Source organism: Artibeus jamaicensis, unplaced genomic scaffold, assembly GCF_021234435.1.
Source record: "Artibeus jamaicensis isolate MK-2021 breed Jamaican fruit bat unplaced genomic scaffold, CSHL_Jam_final contig_797, whole genome shotgun sequence".
Classification (NCBI taxonomy): domain Eukaryota; kingdom Metazoa; phylum Chordata; class Mammalia; order Chiroptera; family Phyllostomidae; genus Artibeus; species Artibeus jamaicensis.
Window position 1 is genome coordinate 26,312,633 of NW_026521977.1, and position 23,276 is coordinate 26,335,908.

General features: G+C 49.5%; 1 protein-coding gene across 4 annotated transcripts in view; it reads left to right on the forward strand.

Moving 5' to 3' along the window:
* The window catches only part of ALKBH3 (alkB homolog 3, alpha-ketoglutarate dependent dioxygenase), a 33,616-nt gene extending 16,006 nt beyond the window's left edge, over positions 1-17,610 (forward strand). For all 4 annotated transcript variants that reach the window (XM_053673103.1, XM_053673101.1, XM_053673104.1 and 1 more), the window contains 3 exons: positions 763-972; positions 16,167-16,265; positions 17,174-17,610. In XM_053673103.1, the coding sequence (XP_053529078.1) occupies positions 763-972; positions 16,167-16,265; positions 17,174-17,266 (402 nt within the window). In that variant the 3' untranslated portion in view covers positions 17,267-17,610. The remainder of the gene's footprint in view (positions 1-762; positions 973-16,166; positions 16,266-17,173) is intronic.
* The last annotated feature ends 5,666 nt before the right edge of the window (positions 17,611-23,276 follow it).

Here is a 23,276-nt window from a genome sequence, read left to right on the forward strand (position 1 = left end):
TCAACACGGGCTGCGCTGCGTGTGCTCCGAAGTACAACCCAGGGTCAGGGGTCACAGTGTAGACGGTGATTTCCGAAGTGTAAACTCCATAGGTGACCTCGGAACGCAGGAGGCAGGGCCGTGGATCTGTTTACATCTCCTGTGCTTCCTGGGCCCCCCACTCACCAAGGCCGAGCCATGACTCCATTCTGTAGGAAGGGCGATTGCTCCCCCGTCAGGTTCTGTTTTTAGGAAGCTCGCCACTCTGGAAATATTAAATATCTTTTTTAAAAAAGCAGTTCTGCCATTCCCAATAAATAGGAATCGAATGAACAGGAGGCCACCCAGCAAGAAGGTTGTCTCGCTCCTCAGACTGTGTCTGCGTCTGCCAGCTACCTGGCAGCCCCTCAGCGGCAAACCACCTCGCTGCTCCACCCACCACCTTACCTACACGGCGAGGTGACCGCCCTGAGTGTATCGGCAGGTGCTCCTTTTTCAGGGTTGTGTATTTAACATGGAAAGGATGAGATGGGTAGATAGACCTGGTCCTCATGGCATTGTTATACTAAATTTATCACTTTAATAAAATTGCAGAGATCACCTTGCTTGCAAATGGAAATAATGGGTGGGTAAGCTGCTCTTCTCGCCTGCCATTTATTGCATTCCAGGAGGTTTGCTTATTCCTTGCCCCTGTTTACAATGTGACTGATTCTGCACCTTCTGGCTGTTTTTCCATGTGGACGCCACCTGCGTCTCTGCTCCTTCTTGGCCCGCCGACTGCAGTGGCATCCTGTGCTGCGCACCCTGAAGAGCCGAATTGAAGACAACACCGGCCACACCTTCAACTCCCTGCTCTGCAATCTCTACCGGAACGAGAAGGACAGTGTGGACTGGCACAGCGACGACGAGCCCTCGCTGGGGAGGTGCCCCGTCATTGCTTCGCTCAGTTTTGGTGCCACACGCACTTTCGAGATGAGAAAGAAGCCCCCGCCAGTGAGTATCCTTTTCTTTTTTTTATGTTCTTCCTCCTTCCTGTTATTCTGTAGAGCTCTTATTTTCAGATTTAGAGGATAGGAGTATGTGATTTGTTGACGAAACATTGTGAACCGATTGCTTACCCCGAAGTGCCCATTCATTCATTTACTTACCTAACAGACGTTGCCCACCACGTGCCAGGTACTGGGGGCTCTTTGTCATTGGTGGAAAGGACAGACACTATCCCTGTCCACATGGAGATGGGGCTAGACAGATATTACTAATTACTCAAATAATTGTAATTACGAAAAGTGCTCTAAAGGAGGACTTACGAAGGGATGGCCCAAGCTGGCGGGGGCAAGAAGGGAAAGCAGGGAGACTCAAGGAAGATGCTCCTGGAGAGGCCTGATCGTGAGTTCCGTGATCTGCTGCCGCGTTGCTGTGCGGCAGCGTCGCGTGCGTCCTGACTGCCTTCTCCTGAAACACCAGTGAGTCTGTAATTCTTCCAGAGGAGCTCCAAGCCAGCTATTCCAAGGTGGTGGTCTGTCCCAGTTCAGGTAGAGAAGCAGTGACTAAAGTGACTGTAATACCTTCACTCTTCCATCCCAGCTCTTTTGTGCATGACATTTGAGCGATCCAAGGCTGTTAATTTTTTTAATCAAAAAGTATAGAACCTTACGACGAAGGTGGATAGAAAGATGGTAGGAACTCTAAGAAAAGAGAAAACCTCCTGCAAATTATCTTGTTTCCAGAGTTTGTGTCTTTTTCTAACCAAGGTTCCCAATCTTTCATTTTATAAAATTATTACCAGACCCAGTCAATGCTGAAGGCCTGCAAGGCTGCGTCTTGTACAGGACTTGAACTTGACCTCATAATTATTATTAAGCTGTGCTCATGTCTGTCCTTCATCAAATATACTTTTCTGAGACTGTTTTTCTGACATGTATTTGGGTTTCCAAGCATAGTATTTTGAAGCATAATATGTTATATAGCATTTATGCTATTAAGTACCTTTTGTTGATTTAATTTCCCTTGATTTAGGTTTTCTTTGCTTTGTTTACACTGAAACATCGATTGGTGTGAGCAGGGGATTGTCATTTGTCAGTGAGCTTTTGCATGAACCCGCCCCTGTGCACTTTGGCCCTCGAGTGTCCTTGGCAGACGGCCTTCCCACGTACCAGGGAGCACCACTCGAGAAGCCACTGCCCAACCTTTGCAGTGTCCCTTTTAGGTCTGGTTATGCTGTTATACATAGGCTTCCTCAGTTCCCACATGGGAAGACTTCCTCCTGCCCTTAGTAAGACTCCTGTTATATGAACATCAGAGATACACCTCAGCTCATTCTTAAATGCAGACCCTCTTCTCAAGCCAGGCGTGTTGAACAGCCGCTGTGTCCTAGGTGTGTCGTGGGAGCCGGGGCTGCAGCAGTGAGTATGATGAAGTCTTCCTCCTCCTCTCGATGTAGCACATGCTCGTGCCGTGCCTTCCTGCTGGAGGCATCCTTCTGTCCTTCTCGTTGGCTGAAAAAGCTGTAGTGTGTCCAGTGTAGTCTGTACTGTAACTGTCATCTCTGGTTCTTCGCAGTTATTTTCTTTGTTGCCAAGTATTTAAGTATTCATGTACCATTTCTTTACCCACGTTCATTTACCACCATCCCCTTTAAAAATTTTTTTGGCCTATTTATAGATTGAAATTTAAGAATTTATGAAGCATACTTTCTGGACAATTAATTTTACCGTATAGGTGGTTTATAACTGGTATTAAGCGCGAACAGTGTTCTGGTCCCCGGAACACCTCCATTCCTTTCACCTCCAGGAAGCTGAAGGTCTTCCTTTACTGATATAAAACGTTCGTGGTGATCAAGAGCTGTCTGTTGGTAACGTACTTCAGTCATGTTGCAGGTTAATGTGTGGATGGAGAGTGTAGCTATCACATGGCGTCGTTTCTCAGGGCAGCCACTTGGAACAGAGTCTTTGTCTAAGAGGGCCACTGCTCACACTGCAGCTTTGCCTTCTCAAGGCTTCTTGGAGTCTCTTTTGATGAACTTCAGTGAGAGCACAGGCGGCAAAACACAGAGTGTGGTGAAGGCCCCTTAATTGTCTGCCAGCAGCAAGGGAGTCTTCACTAGAACTACAGTGGCTGATTCGATCAACACAGATCTAATGAGGAAGAAAATTTGTCTGACATCTTGAAATAATGTTGGCTGAGGAAACGGATTGGGGAAGAAATATAAATGTGTCAGTACCTCAGGTTACTGGCTCTAGTAAGTTTTGGCTTCCTACATGGTCTTAGCTGTGATTGAATTGTTGCAATTATGTATTCCTTCAATTCTGGCTTTTGTTTAAGATGGGGAAATTGAGTGCTAGTATATTTGAATTATAATCATGCGTAAGTGAACACAGTTTAAAAATGATTTTTCCCCCAGAATCAGTAAGTCCCATTCTTGGGTAAAGAGGACCCAAGTTTAAACCTTTGGAAAGAGTCCTTCCAGTTTCTTTAACAGATGAAAATCTGGGGCTCTGTGACTCTAGCTAAACAGGAAATGCAGAAGTCTTTCCTTGAGTTGACAGCCCTAGGAAATGCGTCTGGAGTGCCTCATCACCATCTTACTGTGATGATCTTTTTCTCGAGGATTGGAAGGAAGTGGTCACTGCAAGTCTTTGTCGACTTCTGTTTCTGAGCTCCGGTGATAGCCTTGGGAACATGACTCACAATCCGTACAACCCAAGGTAAAACGTAAATCAACAAGCATAAGTTTGGCTCGTCTCTGTGTGGAATTTGTAGGAGTCTGCCTTTCTGTAACTCCTAGGCACCTGTCTCAGTGTGCCACTATAGACTGTCATTTTTCTGTCTCTCATCAAGACACTTAGAGTGGGCTTGAGGTTGTCACAGAGAGTCTCTTTCAAAATCCAGATAGTTTTAACCTGCCAGAAGAGGAGCTAATATCTCTTTGACTAGTGTCAGTTTCCCATCTGAAACTGACATAGAAGAATCATGAGATTTCCTGTACTTCATTCGAATATGCACAGAAAAGCACCTGTCTGGGGACACTTTCGAAGAGAAAGAGCCTTTCTTTCTTTTTCATGTTCAGACTGCTCCACCCTGCAGCAGCTGTTTGTTTTGGTCTGGCACCTTAAGCAGCTCATCTTTTCAGCTGCGGAGCTAAAAGCCGCCCCAGTTCCACAGACGTTGCATCCCCAACAGTTTCTCCCTGTGCGGAGATGGTAAGGAGATCTTTGTTCCCTGGGCGTCGGGGCCCCTCTGACTCACGCAGTCCACTGAGCCAGCTTCAGGCATGCGTCATCCCTAGGGTTAAACATCTCACTCCTCCGCGATGCCAGCCCTTCCTCATTGTCCTGTAGCCCAAGCCTGTCAACTCCTCATTCGTTTTGATTTTAGAGTAAGTTACTGTTTCCTTTAACAATAATAAAGTGCACGGGGCGGGGGGGGGGGCAGGGGCATAATAAACCGGCCTGATCTTGTTCTTCCACTAGGGCCACCTCCCCTTCTGTTAATTCGGCTGAAGACTCAGTAAATAGCACTGTATCCATCCCCTGGCCAATGTCAGGATATACTGTCTTAAGACAGAAGTACAGCTTACCAACTACACCTACCTCCGCTGACATGTTTTGGAAATTCTGCCAAGCCGAGTTTGTTAGAGCTTTTCTACACTCCTTGTCCCAAATGTGGTTGTACATTTCAGGCTGCATTGTGTCCCTGTTGTAAAGATTAGTCCGGTTCTTTTTCCAGCTAGCTTTAATTCCATCCTGAAAAACAAGCTGGAAGGGGAACTACAAAAGCCATTTGGCAGGCTGCTATTTCTCTGTCGGTTACCCTGGAAACCGTGATGGCTGAGTTGGGGGGGGTATTAGGTAACAGCAGGAAGTTTGTGATGCACTGGAGATTCAGATGCCAGAGGCCTTGTTTTTCCAGCATGCGGCTCATGGGTAGGTCTGTCCTTAACAGCTGGGTTCTGAAAAGGCCAGGGGCTTCTGTCTACCTCAGAGTGATTTAGTTGAGGTGAGTTAGGCATTTCTCTAAGCGCCCCTCCCTCTAGCACCTTCTGGAGGATGTGAGCCCTGCTCACGTCGTCGGGAGAGGTGGTGGTAAACCACTTGTGGTGGCAGAGGCTCCAGAGCGCCCAGAGAATTGGAGTTCCCAGAGCCTCCCTTGGTAATTGTTTCTGTATACACTACTGGGAAGGGCAGAGTATGAAAAGGTCAGTTCGATCATTTTTCCAGCACTTGAGAAGAAACGAGGACACTGGAATCCAAAGTAATACAATACTGGCTAGCTGGAGTGTGCAAACTGAGTAAACCGTGGGCAGAGTTTCATGGAGTAGTGACAGCCTCCGCCTCGGCCAGCGTCCCCCCGGCCGCCGCTCCCGTCATCCACGGGCACTGGGCTGTCCGGACCGCAGCATCAGTCCCAGGGACTGACAAGAAATGCTTGAAAGAAATTGCTGATAACCACTGTCATTTTGAAACGTACCGGAATGAAATTGAGAAAATCAGGTTTGGGCTCCTGTTTCTGTCACTGATACTGGTAAAAAGCACTCCTCTGCCTCATTTATACTTATTCCCCTTTTGTAAATGGGGATGATAATTGGTAGCTACTGGATGAGAGTAACAGAAAAGTTTTCCCAGGAGAGGCACAATGACAGTGGTTGCAGTAATCAGTGAGTTTCTGAGCTCTTATAAGTGGTAAGTGCCATGGTGACTTTAGATGTGGAAACTGAAAAGGGAAGTGAATGGCAGCTCGATCCCAGGGTCCCCTTGGCCTGTGCAGTGGCCTTCACTGGGGGGGGGGGGGAGACCTGGGGAGAGAGAAGTGGCCTAGGGCTCAGGAGTGGTGATTGGTGTGGAGCCCCTGTCTCCAGGGTCACTTGTAAGAGGTTTGGAAAGTGTGCGTGAGGGCGTGGGGGAGTAAGTGTGTGCGTGTTTAAGTGGGTAGTCCTGGTGCGACTTGAGTTCTCCTCCGACTTGACATCCGTTGGCGGTTGGAATCATCATTTGCTTCCTCGGGGCCCTACTCAGGCCGGGACCCAGGCTCTGACTACCGCTGGGCGAAGTGAGTTTTTGCACAGAGCCCTCGGCTTTGTGCTGTCCGCAACAGTACTTTTAGTCTTAGGAGTTTTCGTGTTTGTGGTGATTGGGTATGGGGTCTGCTTACAAGCTTCAGTTTTTTAGACTTTGTCTCAATGGTAGGGTTTTTCCTACCCTTTGCTGTACTTATATAAGAACTAATCCTAAACCTTCTGGTGATTGTCGTATCTTTCACAAGTCACTTTTTCATGGTGGATGACTGCTTAGCTGGTGTAGGAAGGAGCTCGGTGAGTGTGTGGAGAAGAAGAAGGATGCCCCACACTGGAGCAAAGCTGGCAAGTGAGGAGAGTACCAGGTGATGGGGTGGGAGAGTGGGTGAGCCAGGGTGTGCAGACGTTCAGGAACCTCAGGAAGGAGGAGTGGGTTTGAAGCACATCGAAAAACCATTGATGTCTAGTAAACAGAACATGCTCTCATTGACCATTTTACCAGGTTCCCTGCTGCTGTGTGGAGCCTGGACTAGAAAGGAACAAGAGTAGAAGCCAGTAGATGGTTGGGAGGTGGTTATACCTTGTGTACACCTGGGAGCAAGGCAGAGAAGGAGAGCAGTAGGTGGAGCTCAGAGGAGCAGAGTCTGAAAGGGTTAGGGAGTATGTCCCTTGAAAAAGTCTCAGGGAATTTGGAATCTTCTGGGGATAGCTAGGTTTCAGTTAGGACAGGGATGTGTAGAGGGAACCTTCAGAGCATGTGAGGCTGAAAGGATTTAGGTGCATTTGCTTCTCACTGAGTGAGAATTTCAAAACACACAGTGGAAGTTCAGGAAATGGAGAGCGGGGAGGGGCCGAGGGTGACCAGGCTCTGTCCGGGGTTCGGGCTGAGTGCCCCGCTGTCAGGGGGTGACTGGAGGAGCTTGCCCTTTGCCGTTTGCCATTTGCTGGTGCCTGGGATCAGCTAGATGTCTGAATGGTGGGGAGTGTCCTCATCAACTCTGAGACCAGGGAGAGCATTTGTTTTCGGTGCTACCGTCTGAGGTCAAAACTCCTTTGAGATAATAGTTTCTTTAAGTCGTGTTCCTTGGAAAAGTTGTGTTACCAAGAGGAACGGACTCTTCCTCACACAAACTCTTCCAATTTCAAAACGTGCTCCACTCCAGCACGTTGAGTGGAGCTGAAGTGACTCTGACCGTGAGTGTAAAGCCACGTTTGTTTTTGCTTGAATTTAGGAATTTCTCGCTCTTGCCCTGCCCCCAGCAAGCGTGTCAGCAGGGCATCGCACTGACATGCATTTGCCTTAAACGTGGCCAGTCCGGTAGGAAAGATGGAGTCCTCACTCTAGCCTTGTCTGAGGTGCTGATGTCGGATGCCTGCGGAGAGAGCTGCCTCCAGGCCTCCTCTGTGAGTGAGGCAGGCCCTGGGAGGGCCCGTGTAGGACGACTGACTGCCCGGGCCAGGCCCTTGTGCCTCATGTTCTCACTCACCTACCAGAACCTTCCGTGCCCGATCAGTGCCCAACATCAGGAACGAGTTTAATACAAACCCAAAGGCTTATTTTGGCAAGTGAGTTTAAAACCATTTTACACAGATAACCTCAGTGATTTCAAGTCTCTGCTTTTTCAGCCAGCCTTGTGCTGTAGCGGATCTTATTTCAGAAACAGCTGCTCCTGTTTTTAAAGTAATGTATTTCAGATCGATGCTGATGATATCAGTTAGAGTGTGGTTGAGTCAGCAGAACAACCGTGGAGATGAGTTTGTAGGGTCCTAGCTGTGCTGTCTTTCCGTAATTTCCATAACTAATATGTTTGTTTATGTCAGATTTTAAAAATACGTTATTACTGTGGACAGGAAGTCCAGCTGTGCTCTTGTGCTTGCGCTATAGAAACCACTTTGCAGTCCAAATATAGCTGCAAGCTTAGATGAACCACACAGCAGTCTAGAAGCCGGCCAGGTTCTCAAAGGCAAGGCAACACCACGATGTGGCGGGAAAAGACTGAAGAATGACCTTCGAAAGGGAGGACATTGTTGGCGTAGTCATACGTCAGCAGCTAGGGCAGATAAAGGGACAGGTGGCCGTCATTAGGTTCACTAGGTGGAGCACAGGCTAACGTTTAGATTTTAAAGTGTTCGGGCTGCAAAAATAGCCTTGGCCGTAATTCTCAAGCAGCTGCACGTGTATGTGATTCTTGGACCACAGAGCTAGGGAGTTCCTTATTGTATCTGTTGCCATCTCAAGGAAACCCATTTCTTGACCATGCAGACATTCCAGGTAACAGCTGACTTTATTTCTTGTTTTTGAAGCACAGATTCTGGAATAAGTTCTCTGGATCTGCAGTCCCCTTTCCTCACAGCTCAGCTCATTCTTGCATGGCTGTTCTCCAGCCGCCTCGCCCCCACTCTGCTCACGCACTGGTGGTGTGGACGTGAAGAGCAAGTGCACGGGCCTTTCCCCCGTCGTCATGCTCGTCCTCTCGTAGTATAGACACCAGTACCCATCACCTCTCTGCTTGGACTCAGCCTTCTATGAGCTGCTTTTCCTGTCTCCTTTCGGCTTCCGAAATACTCCATTAACTTTGTTATGCTCATACTTTTTGTATTGCCACCTTTGAAGTTTTTTTCTTTTGTCTTCAGCCCTTTAAATATGTTCAAGATGATCTTTCATTTTGTTATCTTTGACTATTCTGTCTTTTAGGAGATTATAAACTGGCAATGGATTGTAACGGCAATTGGCCACAGTCCATTTCTGCTTTATTATGATGTCCCCAGCATTTAGCGTGTGTGTGTGCGTGTGCATGTGTGTGTGTGTGTGTGTGTGTGTGAGAGTGTGTGTGTGAGAGTATTGTAAGTGGATAAGTAAGTAAGGTCTCATTTGTTCTTCTGGCTCCAACCATTCTATCTTTGATGGGGTGAGTTCTGAATCTCTGACCTCCAGCTTTGACTTTTATCTCAAGCCCCAGTCATCACTTTCTGTGTGTTCATGAGACGTGTTCACTTATAACAGCACTTGTCACTTCTAACTTGAAATCCTAAAATCATATGATTGTTCTCTGAGAAAAACCGTAGTTCTACCTGCTGAAAAGTCCATTTATGTTCATGATCTCACTGCTCTGTTGGTCAGGTTAAAAATGGGACTTATTTTCAGTTCTTTATTGCTCTCTGATTTTAAGTGTTTCATTTCCAAAATTTTCTTAATTCTCAGAGTTTCTGTCTGAAGAACTCATCCCTCTCAGAGTGACCATCGTCATGCCAGCCACTTCACGCCACGTGTCTAAAACACTAACAGTGACCCTCCCCACCCCGTGTCTGTAATTCCAGTCTTTTTCCCCCTCAGTTTTGTCTGATACACAGATGCCAGGTGTTTTCGGAGTAGCTCATCTTCTCTCTCCTTTCTCTCCTTCCCCTGACAAATGCTAATTGAGCATCAACCATGCGTGGGGTACCCTTGCCCGACTCTGGAGCTGGAGCAGTGAACAGGACAAATGCGGGCCCTGCCCTCACGGGGGTCACAGGAGCGGGACAGTTGTCACATGAACAGAGAGAAGCAATGATCCCGAGCTCTGAGTTGGGATTTCGTTCTGAGTGCAGTGCGAATAAACGAGGTGGAGGCACGGCCTGGTTTCTGTTGTAAAAGGTCACTCTGGCTGCAGTGGGAAGACTGGTTTGGGGAGAGGCAAGAGCAGGAGACTCAGTAAACCGCGGTGCCCGTGTCCTCAGCGGGAGACTGCCGGTTCGCACTCAGAAGGGGGCAGTGGAGTCGAGCGAGTGAGTGAATCCCATGTCTGATTTTGAGGGAGAACCAGCAGAACTTGCTGACGGTAATTGAGATGGTAATTGTGAGGGTAGAATCGGGAATGACTCCCAGGTTTCTGGCTTGATCAGTTGGTGGATGTAGGTGCTGCTCTGTCAGATGGAGGAGTGGGTATTTTTGCATTTGATTGTGGCCTTAAGGAGAATTTGTAGAGAGAATCAAGAGTTCCTTCTTCTCCATGGTAGGTTTGAGATGCTTGAGACTTTCCGATGTAAAGTGGGCCGTTGGCTAAGTCTAGAGGTCAGATGACAGGCCTGTGCTGGAGATGTTGTTTGGGAGCTGTCAGAATAACAACAGTAATGGAATGGTAAGGATCGATGACAGGTGTATCGTGTTGACTCTGTGCCTGGCTCTGTTCCAAGTTCTTTACATGTAATCCTCCCATAGTCTTATGAAGTTCACATTGCTGTTATTTACCCCCCGTTGTACAGAAGAGGAAGCTGAGGCAGTAATCCTGTAATCGCTTTGTTTTCCAACTCAGACATCTATATTTGCTCCTCCTGAACCAACAGGTAAAATGTGAACTCCTTAGCCAGACTGTCAAATTGTCCCATAATCTTTGCTCAGCGTTCTTGGGTCTCTCATTGTTCCCTGTGTGATTGCACCATTCTGCTGAATTATCTCTTTGCTCCTTACGCATGCTTCCCACCTTCTCTTTAATTTAAGTCCTTCCAGACTTCAAGGCCCATGGTAGCCTTGAAGCCTTCCTTGGGGCCTCCAGTGCAGAAACTGATAATAGCAATCCCATGTCAGGAGCTTCCTGTGAACTCAGGAAATGAGTGGCAGGCTCCTGCTTTGCTCATTTGTGTTTTGTTTTTATAAGCATCTTTCTAGTAAAAAGATGGAACATTTTTTAGATAAGGAACTTATCTGTGGGATCAGAGATGACATGGAAAACCAGATGTCTCCTTGGTGACGGAGATCACTCATCCAGAAGCATATTTTTCTTTCAACGGCCTTTTCTGGTTGAGGTGGGGTCACCGAGATCAAGAATGTGATTGCCGAAGATGAAGAAGCGTGTGTGTCCCAAGCTCTCTCTCGGGCACTGCCATGTGGAATGGCCAAGGGGGCATCAGAGAAGCCCGGCAGGCGACGGGCCTGGCTTTGGAGACCCGGCAGGACGTCAGTACAAAGGATGACAAAACATGCGCGTGAAGGGGGGGGTCGCGTGTTGGGTCCATCGGCAGCGCAGCTGGGCAGCTCTGGAGTTGAGTCTGGTCTTCAGACTTTTGTGTATACTACCCAGTACTTTTAAAGAAACTGAATTATTTGCCAAAACTCGTACTCAGGACATTTAACATAAAATTCCAGTTATCAGCTTCCCTGGGAAACCCAGATGGAGCTCCATGGGGGGCTGGGAGCCGGAGCGCAGAGCAGCCAGCTGCCCCTGTGCACGGCCCTGGCACTCTGACCCTCCGTGCCGCCCGCTGCCCGCCGGGTGCACTCGCCCACACCCCTCACTTGTGCTCCTTGCTGGTATTTCTGACCCTTACAGGATAGTCAGGATACCTTATAATTAGGACAGGAAACATCACAGAATTTCAGAAGGAATAGAGATCACTTTGGAGAGCACAGTAGAGTGGAAATTGTACAAGCTTTAGAGCCAGACAAATATAAGTTCAAGTTCTCGCTCTGCCTGCCTTGTGTCGGCCTTTTACCTTAGAAACGTGCTCTCCTTCCAGCTCCCGGGGCTTAAGAAGAATGAACAATATAATATTACGTCCCTTCAGGACTGTAGTGAGGATTAGCATTAGCGTTATTAATGGTACCTCGCAAGCCTGGCACCGGAGCAACACGCACCATGGTTGATCCTGTTCAGAAAGTCCAGCAAGTTCCTTGGTGTGAGTACCCCGCAGTCTGGCCGAGGTGAGGGGGGCGGGCAGAGGAGAGAAACAACTCAAGGTGGATTAAAGAGTTAAATCTAAAACCTGTAAATTCTTTTTAACTAAAAGGAAGCGCAGTTGTATATTTAACTTTCCTCAGGGTGGGAATAGACTTTTATAAAAATTGTGGAGGAGAGACCTGGCTGGGTGACTCCACCGGTTGGGGCGTTGTCCTGTCCACCAGCAGGTTGTGTCTGATCCCAGTCAGGACAGGCAGCCAATCTGTGTTTCTCTCTCCCCCTTCTCTCTCCCTCCCTCCCTCCCTCTCTCTCTCCCCCTTCCTCTCCCTTTCCCTCCAAAATCAGTAAGCATGTCCTCAGGTGAGGATTAAAAAAATTGGCAGAGGAAAGCCAAAGAAAGGTCAGCAGAGTTGACTCTAAAAAATTGGGGCTACTCTATGTTAAATATAAAAAACACAGAGGGCACATAGCAAATGAGAAAATATTTGCTGTCATGAACACAGAAGGCAAATAGAAAATGAGAAAGAATGGCAGACGGATCTCTCACTCTTTGTGGTTACAGATCAATAAGAAAAACATGAACATTTCATAGAACAATGGACGAGGCAAAAGCGTGAGCAGAGAGATCAGGAGAGGAGAAACTCGAACACGAGGGGGCCTGGGGGAGTTTGCCCCGCCGGGCGCTGAAGAGAGGGCTGCTGGGGGGACAAGTTGGCTCCCCCCCCACTCTCTTCTCCAGCGCCCGTGGACTGTGTTCGGCGTGGGCGCTGTGGCCAGACGATAGATAGGGGCTGTGATTTTTCATGGTGGAACCGTTGGTTGCCCACCATCTTAAAAAGGCAGCCGGGTGGTGTGACTCAAAGCGCCTCACCCTAGAAGGAGACTCAGGAATGTTTTGTCCGAGATCGACGTGCAGTTGCGTTTTCTTTTCTTTTTTTTTGAGTAGTGCCTGCTCGTGAGCGTTCAGTCTCCGGACACGTGCATCCCTGCTGTACCCTTACTACCAGTGCTGCACCTGCCGTGGACAGGGGGTCAGAAAACGTGCGAGGGTGGATGTGTTCAGGCAAAGGAGTGTCATACAGCCATGTTTTCGAAATACTGTGCGTTTAAGACACAGAAGTGTGCACGACACAGTGTTAAAGTGTCGAGTGCGCAGTCGTGTACATGGACTGGTCCTCTATGAATTCCGGGCGATGGGATTAAAGGTGACTTCTGTATTTTCTTGCTGCTTTCCTTCAGCCATTTGGCACGTATTTCTTGATGTGTGTGAAAAGTGGCACTGAGCGCATTTTGAAAGGACGGGACAACATAGTCCTCCCATCATGCATTTCAACTTCATCAGTAAGTAGAAGGCAGGCACTGACCAAGTAATTACCAGTGCGTTATATATTTTAATAAGATTATGTTAACGATATAGGAGAAAGGAAAACTATGCCAGTGATTATTTTCAAGCACTGGTGATTAATTTCTAAGACACTTTTAAGGACAAAGAAGGAGTAATGTGAAAAATCTACAGAGATCTCATAAAGTGCGGGGTTATCTTTCCAATGAGAAGAAGAATGTTTAGATGTCCTGTCTGTGGGGGGTCAGTAATGAGACGATAAATACAGGCAGAGGCACCTGCCTCAGTTGGTTGGAGCGTCGTCCTGATACGCCAAGGTTGTGGGCTCCATCCCTTGTCTCAGGGCATGTCGAAGAATCAACCAGTGAATGCACAAATAAATGGAACAGCAAATCAATATTCCTCTCTCTCCCCCTCCCCTTCTCTCTCTATCTTAAATCAATAAATAGAAAATTTAAAATAAACTACATACACCCAGACAGTTTTCCCTAAACAGCATTTTTCTAAAGGAAGCTGAACAGGCTGCTGCGTCGGGGAGGTGGGTGTGCGGATGTGAGCCCAGGGAAGCCCGGCCGCGCCGTGGGAATTGGGGTCAAGCCCTCAAGTGAGCTGGCCGTGGTCGGGAGGGAGGGAGAACGAGGATCGGCACTGATACAAAACTACACATTTTTCCTTTTTTCACTTGTGAGGTTTCAAATGCATGGAAAACCAAGTACAGCACCAATAAAGGGATCAGGGATGGAACATTTTATTGTAAGCCATGGGTTTTACAGGAACACGTTTTGTTTTGTTTCGAAGAAAGACCCGAGTGAGTCCAAAGGGTTACAGGACATGTCTTGGTAACTCAGTCTTGCTGATGACTGGGGACGCGCCCGTCTGAACACTCCGACCAGTGCTTCCCCTGCTGCTGTCCGTTCGCCGGCCGGAGCCTTCCCGCAGCCACGGGAGCTCCCCCGGCACTTCATCTGCTCCTGAGCGGAAAGTCTGGGAGGGTCTTGGTTAGGTTCAGCGGCGGCGCTGCGGTCTGTTGCCTCTGTGGCCTCTGTGGCCTCAGAAGGAAGCGTGGGTGAGCTCTGTGCTCCCTTGGAAGAATCCGCACTCTCTTCTGTCTCCTGCAGGTCAGGAATGCACTTTCTAAGCCCAGTGTGTCGGGAGGAGCAGGTAACAAGCTCAAAGCAATGGAAGCACCTTTCGCAGTGGGGCTGCTGTGCCTTGCTGTCTGCGTTGGGGACTGGATCAGAGTCGCTCCGTCCCCAGTGAAGGTTCACACTCCTACTGTCAGGTCCGACTGACGGTTCGCTGGACGTCATTTGTGTAACCCGACCTGAGGCTTTCTCTCATTTGAAAAACTCAGATCTCGGGAGCGTTCAGTGGAACGGAGACCTCCTGTGCTGACCGCTTTCCATCAGTGCTGACATTTCCCTCTCGTGTTTGGGATTCTCTTTCACTCGCTAGGTCTGCTCCTGCCTCATGTTTCCAGGTAGATTATAGTGCTCACCTTTTCTCTTCCACAGGCCTTAGCACCCCCTCTCCCCAGCATTGGTTTTGCTGTTCTGTGAGATCTTCGTCTCCAGATTATCTCCATGTGGCGGTTAAGTGTCTGCCCTCCCTACGCCATTTCCCTTTCCTGTCCTGGTGTCTGTGCCGGAGAGATTAAGGCCCCGTCGCACTCCCTGGCGGTGTGGGGAGCAGCAGCTCTGCACCCACTGTGTGCGCCTCCATCTGGCGACCGGCTTCACGCAGCCCAAGTCACGGAGCCTCGGGGCCCCCTCTCGTGGGTAGTGCACTCCCTTCTGATGTCTTCTCTGCAGTGGAACGTACATCTGCTCTGTCTGGAGTACTTATTTCAAAGAACAGTCGGCTGCTTTTCTTAGAGGGAGCTTTCCTGAGAAGGGCAGGGTCCCCTTCCCACTGCTCTTTGGTTGGCGGAAGGGTCAGAGGCGAATGCTTTTGATTCATTCCTACTGCTGGAAGAGAAAGGTGGCAGGCCCAATTAAAATCAGTCACTGAAACAAAGTTATTTCAAATAGTTTCCTATCTCCTGCCTGTAAAAATTAGGAGTTTGCTTACAAAGCCACTGCCAAGGGTTGGGGCCTGGACCTTACACTGTTTATGCAAGTTCATTATTGTTTTGATTTTCATTTTCCTGAAGGAAGTCATTGTAAATAGTTATGTTCTCATAAGCACCCCTCCAATAATAAACATAAACACAGTATTGCAATGAAATAAATTCTGCGCTCACCCAGATGCAATCCCGTGCATTGGAAGTGGAGCGCATGAATGGGCAGGTCTGCCCAGCGTAGAGGGAGGACAGCGGGAAGCTCCTCATGGTCCCGGTCTCGGCTCTCCACACACGCGCCTTTGTTGCCCTGAGCGAGGAAGGTGCGTGACGCGCCCACCTGTCGGCTGCTTTGCAGGCTGTGCTGTGGAGCTTCGTGGCGGTGCTGGACGTGACATGACTTGGAGCTCCCTGGGACAGAGGGGCAGCGTACCCGGCATTCGTGTCCTCAGTGTTCAGGCATTGCGGTCCCTTTTCCAAGACTCGAACAGCAAGTCTCGTGTACAACACTGTTCTGGTCGAGCCAGAGCTCACTTCTCTGAGTGCATCTACTGTTGACCATTCTGGAACAGGAGTATGTCTCCAAAGCACTGAAGGACTGTAGGAAGGGCTGTGACTAGTGTGAACCTAGGCCCCGATGAGTGAATTAGCATACATGTGACAGGCAGTCGGAAATCATTGTCCTAGGTCCGGATAGAAAGCCCATTTTCCCATGCTATGTCAGACACAGCACACGGCGTAGAGAGAAGTAAAGAGTTCTTGTGTAAGTAATTCTTCATGGGCCAGAATGGGCTTTTTTGCATTTCGGATGCTGACGTAGTAACAGCTAGCACTTACAGTGACGTACTTGGTGCCAGTGTCCAAGCAATCGCCACGTCCAGTGTCAGTTTGGCCCACAACAGCCCTGTGTGGCAGGCGTGGCCATCATCCCTGTCTTACAGAGGAAGAAATTGAGGTGCAGAGAGGTGAAATAATTGGCCTGAGGCCAAAAAGCTGCCAAGTGACAGAGCCAGGCAGTGACCCCTGCGGTCTGGCCAAGGAGAGGTGTCTGTTTCCCTGACCAGAGTCACGTTCTGTTGCATCGTGACCGCACACTTCAGTGCAGCGAATGCTGTTTTCTAGGAAGAGAATGGGGACTACACATATGTGGAGCGAGTGAAGATACCCTTGGATCATGGGACCCTGTTAATCATGGAAGGAGCTACGCAAGCTGACTGGCAGGTGAGAACATGCAAGTAATGTGGATTCGCTCCCACGTGGAGGCAGCTTCCCCACTGACTTACAATCATTCATTTCTGTGGTAAACATGGTGCAAAGCAAGTAGCTTTTATAATGAGCAAGAGGCAGCAAAGTGACATTATTGCCAAGGAGTGTTGACACCACTGGCAGTCAGACTGGGCCTCCACAGCAGCGGTGGCCCGTGGACTTTCTCAGTGATGGAGGTGTCCGATGTCTGTGCAGCCCAACGCAGCGGCCACTAGACACAAGTGGCCGTGGGTCTCTTTGAATATGGCCTGTTTGCTGGGGGACTGAGTCCAAACCCAGTAGCCTCTGAGCACTAGTGACTGGCGTATTAAGCTGCGTGGCTCTGTGGCTTAGTCCGTTCAGTTTTTCTTTTTAATCCTCGCCCAATGAAAAAGGACATTTTTCATTGCTTTTAGAGAGAGGAGGGAGAGTGAGAAACATCAACGTGAGAGGGAAGCACCGATTGGTTGCCTCCCGTCTGCACCCAGGCCAGGGATCGGGAATCAAACCTGCAACCTAGGTAGGTGCCCTGACCAGGAATCAAATCCACAACCTTTGGTTATGGGGCAAAGCTCCAACCAACTGAGCCATGCCGGCCAGGGCAAGCAGCTCACTTTTAAGGTGTACAAATTAACGTGCGAACACTTAGCATGAGAGCAGAATCCCACGTCTTTTGTTGGCATCTCGTGGTGAGAGTGGGGGTGGGGTTTGTTTCGGAGAAGAAGAGGAGAAGACCTTTCTCCACGACCCTAGAGATCTTACTGCTGCTCATCTGAGTGAGGAGGAAATCGAAATACGTGTATGTACTGATAAATGAGCTTCAAATGGCTTTGAAATAAAACCATGTGTGTGTTTATGTCAAAGTTATTTCTATTTCCATTTAGCATCGGGTGCCCAAAGAGTACCACTCCAGAGAGCCGAGGATAAACCTGACCTTCCGGACAGTCTACGCAGACCCTGGGGGGGCGCGCTGGTGATGTGAAGCCTTTGAGAGAGAAGCCGTGCTGAGACCGAGCAGGCCGTGCACCGTGGGGAAACTTCGAGAGGCCGGTCCAGCTGCTCCCCCAGCCTGCTGTTTGGAAGACGAGGGCGGAATTGACTCCCCACATTAGGGCCCTGTTCAGTGCCAGCCAGCAGCTCATGTTCATAATGTGTTTACTGCGGAGACAGTAATCCCTCATCACATCTTGGAATCACATATTTTGTTTAGGAAAATTGCTGTGGCTGCGCTCACAGATGACTCTGTCCATAAGCAGTTTTTCCCCTGCTGTCCCCTGCTTTGTTTGAAGAAAAAATGAATTGCCTTTGCCCCTGGTAGAAATCCACATGTGTTTGTTCCTCGTGACTTCGGTGAAGAGGAGATGTAAATATGCGTCAGGGACTCCGGAGCCGCCGTAGGCAGACAGCTGCTGAAACCCAAACAGAGGTGGTTTCACAGAGCTCTGCTGCGGTCGGCCCGGGCCCCGTAAGGTTTTGGCTCACGTGCTATTGTAACGGAAGGCTGCAGATTCTGGAAGCACCGTGTTTAACTCTATGCTTGCCAGGCAGCCTTCACAGGACGCTCAGTCGGGTTGCAGGCCTGGGAGTAAAGACGGAAGGCCGTGTTTGTTCTCTAGGCTGGGCGTCTCCCAGCGCCATCTGGACCTACTTGTAATACAGGAGAAAACGGTCCCCTCAAACAGAGGAATACTTGACTGACGTCATGAGAAATTTAGGCGCAGAGCAGCAAATGCCCTGCTCCTGACAGCTGCTCCACGTAAATTCATTTCCCCTGGAGAATTGCTAGAGTCATCTCAACCGAAGCCAGATCGAACCAGAGCAGTTCCTCAGGGGACAGGCCAGTTACCTAATGGTTCTCCTCCCTTCGGATGGCAGCGGCCCTGTGACTAAGGCTTGCTTCTGACTCAGTGTTCTCCCAGACACAAGTTCCCGAGACTCGGGGTTGAGTCTGTGACGTCACTGAGGTTCCCAAAACAGGACAGAGTGGCTGCCCTTTGTTGCATCAGCAGAGCGCGTGTTGTCTTGACCTCTTGACTGTGGGGCACTGCGCCAGATGAATTCCAGCCCGAGATAAGGAAAACCGGAGAGAAAGAAAGTGGATGAAAATAGGGCAAGAAGTTAGAGTTTCCCTCGCTGCCCGTGGGGGAAACTTACAGAGCCTTCTTGCTTTTGATCTTGTTTCCATTCTGTGCCGCAAGATCGATGATCCCATGATCATGGCCGAGTGCCAGAGACGAGGCAGGCCAGGACTCGGACGTAACGCCGTGCCTGGCCGGGCTCTGTTCTCTGACAACCTCTCCAACAAGCTGGCTTCTCGCGCTGGAACCCCTCCACCTTTTCTTTTTCCTTTTTTTAAATGTTGCATGTGTACATCTCCTTTCTCTAAGAAATCCTAAAAGGTTTATAAAATACGAGCATCATACCAAGACTTCCTGTGAGGGAGGTACAAATCACCAGAAAAATAAAGCCTCTATTTCCTTCCTAGCTTTTCTATTAAAACACAAAACCTGGCCAGCGTGGCACAGCCAGTTTTGGTTACGAGTTGGACCCACGATGCCGGGAAGTTCCTCTTCCATTCCCGGACATGAGAGACCTGGCAGATGGTGCCGAGCGTCTCAGCAGCCGTCCTAATGCAGGGTCCTGACCTCCCCTGCGTCAGCTGCAGACCCCATCTCCTCACTCATCGGGCCGTGTCTGCCGGGGAAGCACATTCCTACTCGACAGCAGACAGCTCGGCCGCCACCTGGGTTCCTTCATCTGAGAGAGCAGCCTCGAGTTTCGTTTCTTGCTGTCAAGTGCTAGAACTGCCATCTTCCCACCACTAAGATAATGTCCCTTCTGAAAAGAGAAGTAGATAGTGGCCAGAGTAATAGTCCAGGGGTTAGGACCAGACAGGAACTGCAGGCCCTGGTGAAGGGTGGCCGCGCTCGGAGACTGACTGTGAGACCCACCTGCCGCCGGGTCTCCTCCGAGGTAGGTCTCAGCTGGGAGTGCGCAGGGAGCTGTTTTCACGCCGTGACCCATGAAGCAGAGGAAGCAAATACGATGGCTGTAGCTTGAGGAAAAAAAGTTTTGTTTTTTAGCTGCCCTTCCTGTTAGCCTTAATAACCTGCCACACAGTGTCCTCCGAGCTTTTTCCTCCTAGTCCCTGATCCCCACAGCCCTGCAAGAAAGGTGCTGTTTCCCCTGTGAGGCCCGGCAGCTGAGTCTCCAGGAGCTTCAGAAATTTGACAGGACTTAAAGATGCTAGAATTCAGGCAGCAGGCTAAACCCTAAACTGCTTTTTGCCTGAATTTAGGCAGAGTAGTCCACTCAGCCTCCCTGGGGCCCTGAGCCTCAGGGCTTGCTCTTGCCAAGCCGCTGAGCCTGTCACACACCCAGTGCCTGCCGGCAGAGCTGACTGCCCCGCTGCCTGTCTGCAGATCGATCGTTCTGCCTGGGAAGCTCACGTTGGCGGAGTAGGGGGTGGGCAGGGTGTGACAGGGACAGTATCTCGTTTGCACCAGTGTAGACAAGTTCTTATCCAGCCCTGCTGGGAAATGACTCGAGTGCTTCTTGACCACATCTGAGAAACTTTCAGAGGTGGATAAGTGGCCCCTTCCTCCCTTTGTGCTTACCTGTGGGTACATTTGGGGACTGAATGGTGTGCACACCCAGCATCGGCTTCTTCACAACACTGCACAGCGCCAGTCGGCAGACAGCCCCAGAGAGTGGCTCAGGCCGCACACGGGCACGTGCCTGGGGCGCAGGTCAGAACAGTTGCACCTGCTGCCAGATTGCGTCCCCGTACGGGGATCAGGGCCCACACTGTCAGCTGGACTACACATTCAGGTGGCATTGGCGGCTCCCGGCAAGTTTGGGTCACCCGCTCACAAACCTGCCATTTCCTGTCAGCACTCACTCCCTGCTGCCTCCAAGGCCGAAGTGACCCTGTCCTAGTGCATGGCAGGTCTGCCCGGGTCTGGCCCGTGAGTGGCACCTTCTCTTGAATGGCGTCCAAGAGTTAAGTGGGCGCTGCGATGGGCAGAATGCCCCAGTGGGAGGGCTCAGAGCCCTGACACAGAAGGGCCCCTGCCCAGTGGGCGTGTTTTTCCTTGAGTTCTGGCAGCTTTTACTTGGAGGCAGAGTATCTGAGACCCACTTTGCCTTTTCTGGTCATAAACACTTGCAGTATTGAATCTGAATTCCTGATCGTTTTTCTTAACAATGCCTTTGAAAAACCGAATGTTTCCATAGTGATGCATTCTGTTTGTTTAAAAGTCGTTACTTATACGTGTTTCCACCCACATGCTCTGCTCAGAGGGACCCAGTCGGCAGTGGTCCTCTCCTCCCCCCGCCCCCTTTTCTCCCGGAAAGGAGCCCCCACATGAGGCCCCTGTCAGTTTTGTGCTGCTGGAATCCAGCCTCAGATCAGATGCTTCTGTGTCTGGGGCTCAACAGGGAAGTGGTGTGGTGTTTATTTATCAGGGTGGCGCCCGGACTAATGGTGCTTGTCCCGCCGGTGCCTTCCACTGCTGTGCTGAATTACAGACACTGGGCGGGGCTGCTCTTCAGCGTTGAAGCTGGGCACGGCCTGCACCTAAGAGCAGTGTAGGAAATCAGGGTAAATTAGGCAGCGCCTTTGCAGCCAGCATTACCCAAAAGATTATTTTGTCAAATGAGCAAACTGGGAGCTGAGCCAAGCATGTGTGACAGCATTGTCATTATACTTATTTCTGTGCTATCACCCCCCATGGCAGTGTGACATCACACTCCCTGGACTCCGGGGAAAGTCCCTGTTCTCAGTGGCCTCCAGGAACATGGGCCTACTCCGGCAGGATCCTGGCCTCTGGCCCAGCTAGCTTTTTTTTTTAAATATATTTTATTGATTATGCCATTACAGTTCTATTTCCCCCCTTCATTCCCCTCCACCCTGCACACCCCTCCCCCACCATTTCCCCCTCTTTAGTTTATGACCATGTATCTCAAGTTCTTTAGATTCTATATTTCCCACACTATTCTTGCCCCCCCCCATCTATTTTCTATCTACCATCTATGCTACTTATTTTCTGTACCTTCTCCGCCCTTCTCCTTCTCCCATTCCCCTGTTGCTAACCCTCCATGTGATCTTCATTTCTATGGTTCGGCTCCTGATCTAGCTGTCCTCAGTTTGCTTTTGTTTTAGGTGTGGTTCTTAATAACTGTGAGTTTGCTGTCCTTTCACTGTTCATCTTTTTTATCTTCTTTTTCTTAGGTAAGTCCCTTTAACATTTCATGTAATAAGGGCTTGGTGATGATGAACTCCTTGAATTTGATCTTATCTGAGAAGCACTTTATCTATCCTTCCATTCTAAATGAAAGCTTTGCTGGACAGAGCAATCTTGGTTGTAGGTCTTTGGATTTCATGACTTGGAATACTTCTTTCCAGCCCCTTCTTGCCTGTAAGGTCTCTTTTGAGAAATCCTGCCGACAGTCTGATGGGAACTCCTTTGTAGGTGACTGTCCCCTTATCTCTTGCTGCTTCTAGGCTTCTCTCCTTCATTTTAATCTTGGCTAATGTAATGATGATGTGCCTTGGTGTGTTCCTTTTTGGGTCCAACTTCTTTGGGACTCTGAGTTTCCTGGATTTCCTGGAAGTCTATTTCCTTTGCCAGATTAGGGAAGTCCTCCTTTATTATTTGTTCAAATAAGTTTTCCACTCGTAGCTGTTCCTCTTCCCCTTCTGGTATGCCTATAATTCGGATGTTGGAACGTTTAAAGATGTCCTGAAGGTTCCTAAGCCTCTCCTCATTTTTTTGAATTCTTGTTTCTTCATCCTTTTCTGTTTGGTCATTTTTTTCCTCTTTCTGGTGCAGTCCTTTGATTTGAGTCTCAGTTTCTTTTCCATTACTGTTGGTTGCCTGTGCATTTCCATTCATTTCAATTAGTTTAGCCTTCATATATTCCTCTAATTTGTGACTAAAACCAAGCAGTTCTGTGAGCATCCTGATCACCAGTGTTTTGAACTGTGCATCTGAAAGTTTGGCTATTTCTTCATCGCTTAGATTTATTGGCTCTGGGGCTCTGAGTTGTTCTTGAGCCATGTTTTGATCTGTTCGTGCCTGTTACGTACGAGGAGGTGTTCACCAGGGCAGGGCCACCCAGGTCACTGGTTTGTGATGCTGTATGTGGGGGCGGGGTCAGAGAGGGACAACGGTGGTCCCCCTCTGCCACTTTCCGCCACTGGGGCCTGCACTGGGGTCTGTCTCACCGCTTTGCTCCTTCACCAGTTTTTCTGCGCTCGAATGTGTGACTGTGGTCAGCCCTCAGTGGGTCCACCGCCTTGCACCCTCAGTGGGTCCGCCCACCACTGCACACCTGGGATCCGCCTACGGCTGCTGGCGCGCCTGGGTCGCGCTCCTGGGTTGTGCGCCCAGGTAGGTCCGGTGGATTTTCCTGCCCAACCCCGCTCTGCTGCTGGCTCTGCCCCTCTTACCAGTTTGGGTGAAGGGTTCGTTGTTGTCAGACTTACATGTAGTTCAATTTTCTGTGGTTTGGCTGCGTTTTTGTTGCTAAAACTTTGTTGTTTTTAAACTTGGTTGTGCGAGAAAATGCAGTGCTTCCACCTACACCTCCATCTTGGCGGAAGTCTTGGTCCAGCTAGCTTTTAACGCTGGATGCAAGTTTTAAGTTTCTGAGAGGGAAGGAAAGTTGCAAACCAGGAAGGAGCATAAGGTTTACTGTTTGGACCTGTTACATCTGTAGTCTGGTCTGTTCCTAAAAGTGGCCCTGTGAGGGTTAGGGTTGTGTTGTGTTGTGTTGTGTTGTGTTCTTTAACAGACGACGATGCTGAGAGTCCTAGAGGATTAGTTGGATCCTGAGATCTTGTGTCCCAGGAGAGCTGGGAGAGCCCTGCGTGATGGCTTGTCAACGGGCAGTCCGTGGTCTCCGGGCCTCCTCCAGCCCTGGCCCCAGGCAGTGGGGGCAGCAGGAGCCGGAGTCCTGTGGGGCTGGAAGGACTGTGTTTTC